Source organism: Delphinus delphis, chromosome 16 (assembly GCF_949987515.2).
Source record: "Delphinus delphis chromosome 16, mDelDel1.2, whole genome shotgun sequence".
Classification (NCBI taxonomy): domain Eukaryota; kingdom Metazoa; phylum Chordata; class Mammalia; order Artiodactyla; family Delphinidae; genus Delphinus; species Delphinus delphis.
This window is the reverse complement of record NC_082698.1, coordinates 69,773,011-69,786,748: the sequence shown is the minus strand read 5'-3', so window position 1 is coordinate 69,786,748 and position 13,738 is coordinate 69,773,011. Positions and strand designations below refer to the sequence as shown.

The window sequence follows — 13,738 nt, the reverse complement described above, 5'->3', positions numbered from 1 at the left end:
TGAACCTGTGCTCTAGAGCCCACAAGCCACAACTACTGAGCCCATGTGCCACAACTACTGAAGCCCACACACCTAGAGCCCGTGTTCTGTGACAAGAGAAGCCACCACAATGAGAAGCCCGTGCACCGCAATGAGGAATAGCTCCTGCTCGCCTCAACTAGAGAAAGCCCACGCCCAGCAACGAAGACCCAACACAGCCAAAAATTTAACAAAAAAATAATTAAACAAACAAACAAAAAACAAAAACAAAAACTCCCTGCAAAACAAAGTCCAGGACTGGATGGCTTCACTGTGGAATTCTACCAAACATACAAAGAACTCAGACCAATCCTTCTCAAACTATACCAAAACACTGAAGAGGAGGGAACACTCCCAAAGTCATTCTATGAAGCCACCGTCACCCTGATACCAAAATCAGACAAAAGCACTATCAAAAAAGAAAATTATAGGCCAATATCTTTGATGAATACAGATGCAGAAATTCTCAACAAAATATTAGCAAATCAAATCCAACAACACATAAAAAAGACCATATGCCATGATCAAGTTGGATTTATCCCAGGGTCACAAGGATGGTTCAACATATGCAAATCAATCAATGTGATACATCACATCAACAAAAGAAAGGACAAAAACCACATGATTATCTCAATAGATGCAAAAACAGCACTTGATAAAATTCAACATCCATTCATGATAAAAACTCTTACCAAAGTGAGTATAGAGGAAACATATCTCAACATAATAAAAGCTATTTATGGCAAACCTACAGCTGACATAATACTCAATGGTGAGAAGTTGAAAGCCTTCTCACTAAATTCTGGAACAAGACAAGGATGCCCAATCTAACCACTTTTTTTTTTTTTCTTTTTTTTGGTCGCACCTCATAGTTTGTGGGATCTTAGTTCCCAACCAGGGACTGAACCCGGGCCCACGGCAGTGAAAGCACAAAGTCTTAACCACTGGACCACCAGGGAATTCCTTCACCACTTCTATTCAACATAGCATTGGAAGTCTAGCCACAGCAATCAGACAAGAAAAAAATAAATAAAATATATCCAAATTGGAAGGCAATAGGTTACATTGTCATTATATGCAGATGACATGATAGTACATAGAAAGAACCCTAAAGACTCCATACAAAAACTATTAGAACTGACAAACAAATTCAGCAAGGTAGCAGGATACAAGATTAACATACAGAAATCTGTTGCATTTATTTACGATAACAATGAAATACCAGAAAGGGAAAGTTAAAAAAAAAAAACACTTTTAAAATCACATCAAAAAAATAAAATATTTAGGAATAAACCTGACCAAGGAGGTGACATATGCTGAGAACTATAAAAACACTGATAAGGGAAATTAAAGATGATTTAAAGAAATGGAAAGATATACCATGCTCTTGGATTGGAAGAATTAATATTGTTAAAATGGCCATACTACCCAAAGCAATCTACAGAATTAATGCAATCCCTGTCACATTAACCCCTGTCACTTTATACCAAACTTGAATAATCGTAAAATTTATACAGAACAATAAAAGACCCAGAATTGTCAAAGCAATCCTGAGGAAAAAGAACAAAGCTAGAGGCATAATTCTCCCAGACTTCAGACAATACCTCAGAGCTACAGTAATCAAAACAGCATGGACTGGCACAAAAACAGACATATGGATCAACAGAACAGAAAAGAGAGCCCAGAAATAAACCCACACACCAATAGTCAATTAATTTTCAAGAAAGGAGGCAAGAATATACAATGGAAAAAAGACAATCTCTTTGGCAAGTGATGTTGGGAAAGCTGGACAGCTACATGTAAATCAATGAAGTTAGAACACTCCCTCAACACCATACACAAAAACTCAAAATGGCTTAAAGACTTAAATATAAAACAGGATACCATAAAACTCCTGGAAGAGACCATAAGCAAAACATTCTCTGACATAAATCATACCAATGTTTTCTTAGGTCAGTCTCCCAAGGCAATAGAAATAAAAGCAAAAACAAACAAATGGGACCTAATCAAACTTAAAAGCTTTTGCACAGCAAAGGAAATCATAAACGAAGCGAAAAGACAATCTACGGACTGGGAGAAAGTATTGATATTTGTAAATGATGCAATCCATGAGGCCTTAATTTCCAAAACATATAAACAACTCAGTAACAAAAAAAAACAAACAAGTCAATCAAAAAATGGGCAGAAATCCTAAATAGACATTTCTCCAAAGAAGACCTACAGATGGCCAACAGGCACATAAAGATGCTCAACATCACTATTTTTTAGAGAAATGCAAATCAAAACTACAAAAATTACCTGACCAGTGAGGTACCATCTCATGCTGGTCAGGATGGCCATCATGAAAAAGTCTACAAGTAACAAATGCTGGAGCGGGTATGGAAAAAAGGGAACCCTCCTACACTGTTCGTGGGAATGTAAATTGGTGCAGCCACTATGGAGAACAGTATGGAAGTTCCTCAAAAAACTAAAAATAGAGTTGCCATGTGATCCAGCAATCCCAGTCCGGGCATATATCCAGACAAAACTATAATTTGAAAAAATACATGCACACCAATGTTCATAGCAGCACTATTTACAACAGCCAAGACATGGAAGCAACTCAAATGTCCATTGAGAAATGAATGAATAAAAAAGATGTGGTACATAAATACAATGGAATACTACTCAGCCATAAAAAAGAATGAAATAATGCCATTTGCAGCAATATGAATGGACCTAGATATTATCATACTGTGAGGCAAGTCAAAAAGAGAAAGACAAACACCATATGGTATCATTTATATTTTGGATCTAAAATACAACACGAACTTATTTACAAAACAGAAATAGACTCACAGACACAGAGAACAAACTTACAGTTACCAAAGGGGAAAGGGGGTGGGCGAGGGATAAATTAGGAGTTTGGGATTAGCAGATACAAACTACTATATATAAAATAAACAACAGGTCCTACTGTTTAGCACAGGGAACTCTATTCATATCTTGTAATAACCTATAATAGAGAAGAATATGAAATAGAATATATATATATACACACACATATATGTATAACGGAATCACTTTGCTGTATGCCAGAAAGTAACACAACATTGTAAACTCACTGTACTTCAATTAAATATACATATATTTACTAATTTAATAGTCAAGTGACAGGATTTAATTGTTTACGTTTTCTTTTCTTTTTAAAAATATTTATTTATTTATTTGGCTGCACCGGATCTTAGTTGCAGCACGCGGGATCTTCATTGCTGCATGTGGGACCTCTAGTTGTGGCATATGGGATCTAGTTCCCTGACAAGGGATCGAAGGCAGGTATTGGGAACATGGAGTCTTAGCCACTGGACATTTGCATTTTCTTGACTAAGAAAAATGTTAATAAACTTACTGGCCAGTTCAGTGAATATGTTTGTATCCATGGCCCATTTTTCTTTTTCTTTTTAAAAATATATTTATGGTTTGTACTTTTAAAAATTAATTATTTAGGGACTTCCCTGGTGGTGCAGTGATTCAGAATCTGCCTGCCGAGGCAGGGGACACGGGTTCGAGCCCTGGTCTAGGAAGATCCCACATGCCGCAGAGCAACTAAGCCCAGGCGCCACAACTACTGAGCCTGCGCTCTAGAGCCTGCAAGCCACAACTACTGAGCCCGTGCTCTAGAGCCTGTGAGCCACAACTACTGAGCCTGTGTGCCACAACTACTGAAGCCCGTGAGCCTAGAGCCCGTGCTCCACAACAAGAGAAGCCATCACAATGAGAAGCCCATGCACGGCAACAACAAATAACCCCCCCTCGCCGCAACTAAAGAAAGCCCACGTGGCAATGAAGACCCAATTCAAATGAATGAATGAATAAATGAATGAATGAATGAATGAATGAATCTTAATAAATAAATGAATGAATCTTAAAAAATTATTTAATATTTGTAAGATTTTTGAGTATGTGAGGTAAACATATAAATATTCTTCTTATAAAAACAGTTCTAGCTCCATTTATATATTTAATAGGCCTTCTCTTCTTCACTGATTGAATGATGCCATCTTTATCATATATGCCATTCTGAGTAAGTGTTCTTTCCTTGGCTATATGCTTTATAGATCTAATTGAATCGTTATCTATCCTGATACCAATACCATACCATCATAACCATTGAAACATTATAATATACTTTACCATCTGTCAGAAATATGTCCTTCCAAAAACATTTTATTCTCTCTTGCTAATTTCTTTAAGTAAATCTTAGAAATAATGTGTCAAAATTCCCCCTCCAATGTTTTATTAGAATTCTAGTATCCAAAGTAACTTGGGAACTGTTAACTTTACAATATGCTATTTACATAGAGTAGCATAATACAGTTACCCTCATATTTTTATTAAGGTTATTCATGCGGTATTTAATGTTTTTGTTTTTTGCTGCTTTTACTGTAACTCGTTCTTGCTGGTGTTGAGAGCAGCTACAACTTTTTATGTATATATCTTGAATCTAGCCACTTTTACTGAATTCTTTATTAATTCAAACAATGTTTCAGTAAATTTCCTTATATTTTCTAGGTCTGCAATCTATTATCTTCAAATAGTACTCAATTTATCTATTTATTTTCAGTAGTTTCATCTTTCATTCTTACTATTTTAGCTAAAATTTCTAAAACTCTTTTGTAATATTAATATAATAGACATTGCTATTTTGTTCTTGATTTTAATGGGCTCACCTTTATTGTTTTATAATTATGACTTGGCTGATGTCCTGTCAAAGGGCCTGCTTCTTTCTTGACCAGAATTGCTGCCTCACTGCAGTTCACAACTGTTCTTTTTCACAGCTATTCTTTTTCTAGTAGGGTGGTATTAACTATTTACACTATCTTGGAAGGAACATGGACCCTTACTTACTTTGCTGTACAACCATGGCCTATTGGTCAGTCTTGCCCTTTCCCATGCCTAGCTATGTCAGATCCTCAAGAGGAGAAGGTGGACATTTCTTATCTATTTCCCAGGTGGTCACGTACTGTTCAGATGGCAAAAGATGTGTAACTCATTAGCTACATTTTAAAATTCAGTCTCGAAGAGCAGAAATTCCTTCCAGCTTCTTGCAAATGGTTGACTCAGTTTTAATTTACAGTACTCTTACCTTTGTCTTTTTTTTAATGTCTTAATTGACACTTTAATGGTAAAGTGAAAGAGCCATAATAGGATCGCTAACTTGATGCTATCAGGTCCTAGAAGTCTATCGTTTTCAAAAGTGAAAACCGAGGTACTTTGTGAACTGACTTGGCTTTAGTCATCGAATTAGTAGTTAGTGAATAGGCTGAGACAATTACCATATGCAATTATTTGGTGTTGAGCAGAAACAATCGGGATAAACCTCAATTATTCTTTTTACTTTTATAAAGATCTGGCCAGTGAGTGGTGAAGCTAGAAATAGAAATCCCAGGTATCTCCTGGAAATCAATGTAATCTCAGAAACATTATGAAAACTTTGTTGCAAATATTCATTTTGATCAAAACAAAAGTCACATTTTCATTCCCATGTCAAAAGAAAATGGATTTATAAAGGTGAATTAGTTTTTAATGTTCTTTGTTTTTATCTTTCACAAATACACAGACAAGATATAATTAAGCCTAAGGAAAGATGTAAACAAATTACATATGTATCCCATTTTCTGAGACTTTTGGCTCCTTAATTTAATTTAAAATGATCTTTTAAAAAGAAGAAACACATGCAGAAATAAGTTTAATTTCTATACTCGAGTATTCATGGTCAAGAAAATAGTTTTTTCTCTACTTTAAATGTTTTTATTTAAACACTCTTCTAAATGGAGAGTTAATGCTAATTTCATGATTGCTGCAGTCAATAAACTATTATGAAATGACAGTAGAGGCTAACTTTATCATGGCATTCAGTCTTCAACAGCAATTTAACACATCTCATTTGTGTACTGAGTGGCACTACATCAGAAGCAAGGAATGGAGGATTATGTTTAAGTATTTTTAGAAAACCTCCTTTAAAGATCTATAATATTTTGTTTTTTCACATTAAAATGTATTGAACATAGTGAACAACTAATATGTAAAAGTGCTATGCTTGGCATCAAAAGGATAAATAAGATATAAAACATGTTTTATTCCATTCATAATTGGAAAGATGAAAACATAAATATAAATAACTATAAAACAAGCAATGGATTTTTATATATAGCTCAGATAGTCTTCTGAAGAATTTTTGCTGAGGGTAATTCCTCTGATTTAGGACAATTATTTCATATGTAAAATTCAGGTATATCCTTCCTGTAGGAGAATTTTTAACATGAAGACATTTTTAAAAACAGTTCCTTGGGAAAAAAAAAAAACAACAACCAAACAGTTCCTTGGGTAAGAGGGCCTGAAATACAGCAGCAGCCTCCCTGAGGCTTTTAGCCAATGAAACAAACTAGTTATTATTTAAGGACCGCTGGAGGTCTGTTGTTTCCAAAACGTACCAATGAGATAATATTTATAAAAGGTACATTATCTAACTAGTATACACATGAGTCAGCCATGTATTTATTCACTTCAATCTGTGGCATCTCCAAGCCATTGTCTTTAGCTTCCTTAACACTTTGGAGAAACTGAGACAACACAGCATAAGTGCCATCTAGTGGTAAAGTGTCTCCTAACTGCATTAAGAATTACAGAAGGGAAAAACATTTCTAGCAGGGAACAGGGAAGGCTTTATAGATGAGCAAATAGGTCCTGAAGATAATATAGTTATTTCAAGAGCTAACTGGGTATTAGGAACATGGGGTGTGTTGACAGAACAGGGAGAGAAATGTCTTGCTAAAGCAGACAGCTTATGTATAGGAGTAGTGGAAGATAGGACTAGAAAAATATTTGGGAATAGAAAACTCTAGGGGGAAGTCTAGTCTCTATCCTATGGGCAATGGAGTGTAGTCATCCATCCAATCAATATTCACTGAGTGATAACTACGTACAAGCACTGTGTTAGCTCCTGGGTATATAGTGATGAACAAAGCAAACAAGGTTCCAACCCTCATGGAAATTCTGGAGTAGACAAAGGTTAAACACAGTATTGAAACTTCTGAGCAAAAACAGAATGGCGAGTCAAAAGACTTGAGTTTGCAGCCCAGCTCAACCAAAGTCATTTAACCTCTGAGTCTACAGAAAAAGGGAACTACCCTACCTATTACACAGTGTTGCAGTGAGGAGAAAACTTCATAATATATGTAATATACATGAAACAGTTTTCTCAAATTGTAAAATTCTACACAAATGTAGAGCATAATGATGAAAACAGTGTTTTAGAACAAATATTCTGATAGAGGTATGCAAAATAAAATGAAAAAAGAAAATGGACATAGGGAATTAAAAAGCCCCACTAACTCTAGGAAGTTACTTTATGGAATTTATTCAGCAATAGAAAAATGATCCAATATAGCATACCTGATATGGCAATCTTTCCCTTACATGCTGTTCGTGCTTTACTTTCAAAATTCACATCACTGTCAAAAGAAAAAAAACCCTAATGAAAAAAAGGATCTTCTCTAATAAGCAATTGTTTTAACGAACTTTCACAAATGCCTAAATATTAAAAAAAACCACATCCTTGAATAATAATGACTTCCAGTTAACAAACTATTTGATTTAAACTTTATGATGTTTAGTCAACAGTAGCTGGCTTTAAAAGAAATATATAGAGCCATTATCTTTGATTTTTTTCATACAAGCTTTACATTCCCTGATGATTATATAATGGCTTACTCTACAATGAAAGGCTTTTGTGACCTCTTACATTTAAAAACAAGATGTGCAATATTTGTACAGGTCCTAGGAAGTATAATACGTTGCATCACCATTTCATAAATTATATTTCTAGCTTACCAGATTATAGTTGCCTGAAAAAGTTAATGAACTTCCCAACCATGAACATGCTGCCCAAGAGTATCTTATCCTTATAAAATCTAACAAATATTTAAAAAATTACTCTCTGCTACATATTCATGTGTGGTAATATCATATTTCATTTCCTTGAAGTTCTAAAAAGCTAAGCATACACTGAAACAATAAATGAACTAAGTTGGCAAAGGAAGGGAGTAGCCCTCTAGAGAGAATAAAATGTGGAGAGGAAAACATTATCATGACAATAGAAAAGGTCTCAAAGGAAATTCTTGGGATATAAGACACTTCCAGTTCTGACTGTAGACTATACTAGTATCATAAAAATTTTTTTCAGGGACTTCCCTGGTGGTGCAGTGGTTAACACTCCATGCTCCCAATGCAGGGGGCCTGGGTTCGATCCCTGGTATGGGAACTGGATCCCACGTGCATGCCACAACTAAGAGTTTGCATGCCACAACTAAGGAGCCCACGTACCACAACTAAGAAGCTGGTGAGCCGCAACAAAGGAGCCCATGAACTGCAACTAAGGAGCCCACGAGCTGCAACTAAGACCCGACACAACCAAATAAATAAATACTTAAATATTAAAAAAAATTTTTTTTCAAAATAGTTATCTTCTATTAGACCAAATCAATCCCATCTCTGAATAGTTATCCAATATCCTATTTCCTAATAACCTGCATTTAGAGATTAGCATTCCATTTCTAGAGCAATGTATCCAGGAGTATTCTTCTTTGCACTCTTTTTTGGCCTCTATTTAATTTGGTTAGCCAATTAACTGCCAGTTAATTTAACTAGGTACTTCAAATACGTGGTAAGATAGAAACTTTTCATTTGAATACTGTTTTGATTCTAAAAGGGCTTTTGGAGAAAGATTGGGTGGGAGTTTGAAGTGTATCTAACTAAGTTTCAGGAGAGTGACACACCTTAACACATTTCAGTAGCCTTGTTAAAAAGATTGCATATATATTCATTATCATGCATCCAAATTTGAAAACAAAATACATCATCCCACCTTTTTTACTCTCTTAGTGGATTAAGCACATACGTATTACAGGTGAAATATATTCCTTACTGATGTATTGAAGTCGATAAGCTTATATGGGACATTTATACGGTATTTACAGAATCAAGCACTAGGTGTAACTAAAGTAATGTTGTAGACTTACAGCCATAAATTTTCAGGATCCTATCTAATTACCTTATGGTCACACTGGTATTTAAGTTAAAAGGAAATTCACTCAGTGAAAAATAAAAGTACTCATTATTTCAAAATAATGTTTTGTTGAATCATAAATTTTAAAAAGAGTCAAGTTCGGTATTTTATACGCAAGTTCAGTTTGTCACGTTGGAGAATTTTAGCTGGCTTATTAATTCATCAGAGTGAAAAATTCAATTGAATAGTCTACTATGTTGTGGTGAAAATAATATACTGAAAGGCCCACTAGAAACCAAACACAAATCTCAATTTCCTCAAATTGGTACAAGAAATACAATATAAATACAGTTGGTTGGCATTTGTAATACTTCTAAAAACACGTTCTATATGAGCAATGCATAATATAAATTCTTAAAATATTTATTTCAGTGAAAAAATACAAGGAAGCTCTAATACAGTGAGTAACTTGAGTATTATGGAATAGGTCATAAATTATGTTAAAATTGAAATCCATTAGGCATTATTAAATTGGATTAAACTTGAGGCTTTGGCAGACAAGTGAAATTCTAAAATACTAGAATCACCAAAAGCAAACTTGCTGAACATTTACCAAAAAAATTTTTCCCCTCCAAACTATTCAACCACCTGGCAGAGTATAGCTTTCTCCCCTATAAGTATAAAATTACTTGCATAGGCATTTTCAGGACCTGTCAACAAACTTATTATATACAAATATTATCAAATTATAATATAAATCCAATTAACCATATAATCTTACAGAATGATTCTTTCTTTAAAAAATTGAGAGATGAACTAAAGTAATCCAGACTCATGTTTCAGAAGCTTGAATTATTTTCATTTCAAATAACTCAACTGCTATTTAGGGTGCTAAAATGTGATGTTTTTCTAATTAATCCAAATTGACAATAAATTGTTAAACATTATCTGTTTAATAATGTGCTACTGTAGCTAACAGTTTGCTACAGTTAAATCAATAGTTGTTTTAAAATCTGCAATGTTAATGTCAATTCTAAATGCTACAGTTAGAGAGCCAGTCTGAGGAAAAAGCAAATAACCACAAAATCATTCAAACAAAAGCACAGCTAAATAATAGTGTACCTTATTCTTTTTTTTTTGTACCTTATTCTTACGAACCCAGTTTAGAGCATTATTTTGGTAAGACTTGTAATTTAAAAGATAGAGATAAAAATATATAAGACCAACTTTTAACTTTGTTTTATTAACTTATATTTCTGCCTGTAGGTAAATAAAATGACCAACAGAGGGTGCCAATCAGCCACTTTGTTGCTCAAAAATCTGTATTAAAATTGGCCAAGTAAATACATATTATCCTATTTTATATTGTTCCATATGGGAATTTAAAATAGCATTTCTTTTCCAGAATTAACAAGATACAATGAGAAATAACACAATGATGAAAGAATTTTATATTAACAAAGCATTTAGAAGAATTCTAAATACTATTCTATTATTTCAAAGCAGGTTATAAAATTCTTCACCTCTTGTGCAAATAAGTGAAAACTAAAACACACAGAAATGCTTAATGTGGACTTTTAAACCATCCTAAAACTATGTGGTATAAAATTAATACCTTCATAACTATGTTAAGCTGGGAAGATGAGTTTTCTACTTCAAACCTTGAGACAACAACCTCTTTTCAACAGATACCAAACAATATAAAGTTTTAAAAAATAAAATAATTAATGTCTTAACTATACCATGTTTTATTGTAGAAATACCAGGAGTACATAATTTTCAACCCACATTTTTATTTTTATTTTTGGCAACCCACATTTTTATTTTTGTTTATATTGTAGTATATAAGCAATTAAACTAGGCAATTGGAGTATGAGAAACTAGTTTTTGTGGCATTATTAAAATCAGAATTATGGTGAATGATACCTAAAATCAGGTACTATAAATGTCTTTGACTAGTATTATTTTCACAAAGCCAAATACAGTTTTAAGAAGTTAAGGCAAGAGACAGACTAGTGGGTTGGGGCAGAGGAGAATATTATTGCTAAAATGTAAGCTCTGCAAGAATAGGGATTTTTTTTGTCTATTCTGTTCACTGCTCAATCACCAGTGCCTGGTATACAGCTCAGTACATTCTAAGGCATTCAGTAAAGACTTAGTGAATACTAAATGAAGTAAAATAGGATATGTCTTTTTGGTAGAGCAAGCAGTAGATTTAGACTAAAGTCTTAGGTGTGACTCTTATCCATCAATAACTGGTTAATGAGTTGCTGTTAATCTCTTAGCCTCAGCAACCTCATCTGTAAAATGCGGGAAGTATCTACTTACCTCACAGCTACTGAATGCAATATTTTTAATGTATTCTGAATCATTCTTAGAAATGCTACACAAATACTAGGATTACTTTGTGAGTGTTTGTATTTTTGGCTTCAGTATTAACTTGGAGCTTATGTGGAAGAGGCACTAAATCATTTGTTAAAGTGATCAGAGTATGACTTTCCAGTTTGTGTAAAATAATGGTAGCCACCTAAACTGGAATCTCTCCAGGAAATCCTACAAAAGGTTTCACGTCAACAAGGAAAGCAAAATCATCTACAGCCCACACCGACAGCATAACTAGAAAAGAGACTATCACAAACTTCAATTTACATGTAAGAGAGGAAACTGACAACTGAAAACATCAAAACCAGTTCCTGGAGGCCTTACACAAGTAAAGAGTCTGGTATTGCAAAACGCAAATAAGATCAACTTATGATCTCCTCTAGAAGATCATAAGAAAAGAGAATGGATATAAAACCAGTGCTACCACAGCACTGGTAGGGGCTCCAAAATAATCTGGTTCAGAAGTTGTTAGTCTTGTGGAGAAGACAGACATGCAATAGGGGAGGTATCCTTTGAAGACTGGGCCATGAAAAAAAAAAGGGAGGAGGAGGAGGGGAGAGGGACAGGGAGGGGGAGGAGGAAGAGGAGAAGAAGGAGAAAGCAGCTTAAGTTAAAAACCCTAAGAAACAAACCAGTATCAAAGTATCAGAAAACCAACCAACCAACATCCCAAAAGGAACCATTTATTAAAGAAACTACTTTTCATAGTTCCAATAATAGAAAACACTCTTGAACTAAGAAACCAAGTAAGCCTTTTTACCCAACCCCCTCCCCACCACCATCACTTGGCCCAGGAAAATGCTATATCCTACGTATTTCATTTTGTTTCATTAGGAACAACAACAAAAAAGGATCCAAACACCCATAGAAAGCTATTATAAAGTGAAAGTAGAAAGAATCAGAATGCTTCAGCTGATAAAAATACCCCACCAAAAACTTTCCAAAAAATATAGAATAACAAACAAGGTAACACGATACTCCAAAATAAATTAAGTGTAGCTAAGTAAGCTATTGCAAATATGAGAGAAACCATGAATCTGAAATCTAACACCTCACATTAGTAAAGGATAAAGAGCAGGTAAATAATGAAAAAAGAAGAAAAAAAATAAGAGAACAAGGAAAGAAGCTGGAAAAAATTAAATCATCTCTAAAATGAAGAGTAAATACAAGGTGCCCAAGGACAAAAATATAAAACTGAAAGTACACTAAGGGACACAGTGGATGAGAACCCAAAGAACCAAAAGAACAAAAATAAAATAAAGAGTTTAAAAACATCAAAGAAAAAGTGAAAGACATAGAAGACAGGCAAAGGAGATCCAACTTGTGTGCAACTGGAGTCCTTACATAAGAAAAATAAAATAATGAGATAGGACAGAATTAATGTTTTCTGGAGGCTTTAATTCCAGGAAAACCTGAAAATAAAAGAACTGAATCTACATATTTAAAAGGCACTAAATGAGCTAAAATGCTCAGCCGTAGTCACATTCCAGTAAAATTACCAGCCTTTAAGATAAAGAAAACATCTTTCAGCTTCCAGATAAAAAGACCAAGTCATTTACAGGGAAAAAAATCAGTCCACAAAGGAAAAAAAAATTAGACATTAGATTTGTTGATAACACGACAACAATGGAGCAAGGTATTCAAGAAGCTCAAGGAAAGAAAGTGTTGGCCAAGGATTTTGTATCCAGCCAAGCTGCACTTTAGGTACCAACACTAAAGAAAAGCACTTTAAACATGCAAGAATGTGAAGAAAACTGCACTCAGGTTGTGGAATCTACTAGCTCATGAGTTTCCTCTAAACAAGAGATAATTTTGGAAAGTACAACAAAAGGACAGGTAGTGAACATTATATATATTTAATTGCAGATCAAAGACTAAAACAAAGGTGAAGTTACAAGTACAAGATTAGTATGTAAACACTATCCACCTACCAAAGGAGAAATACAACCCTAAAAAAAAAAAGAAAGGTAGAGAAGAAAGACATGGGAAAATAGAGTAAGTTCATTGATTTCTACACAGAAAATATTAAGTGGAAACAAAATGATATCGTTTAAAGCAGAAAAACAAAATAGGAAAAGCCTAAGAAAAAAAGAACTAAGGTCATTATAAAGTTATCAGTATATAGTTTATAAATATAAAGTTCTAGTAACTTCTATGACCAATAAAACTCTTCTTAAATTAAATAAAGAAAACAGACCAGGCTTCCCTGGTTGCACAGTGGTTAAGAATCCGTCTGCCAATGCAGGGGACACAGGTTCAAGCCCTGGTCCGCGAAGACCCCACATGCCGCGG

At 34.2% G+C, this 13,738-nt stretch overlaps 1 protein-coding gene across 1 annotated transcript in view; it reads right to left on the bottom strand.

Annotated features, from left to right (window-relative positions):
* Positions 1–13,738, bottom strand: part of RTKN2 (rhotekin 2) — a 77,839-nt gene that overhangs the window by 47,550 nt on the left and 16,551 nt on the right. The window contains exon 3 of the mRNA XM_060033765.2: positions 7,453–7,511. Within this exon, the coding sequence (XP_059889748.1) occupies positions 7,453–7,511 (59 nt within the window). The remainder of the gene's footprint in view (positions 1–7,452; positions 7,512–13,738) is intronic.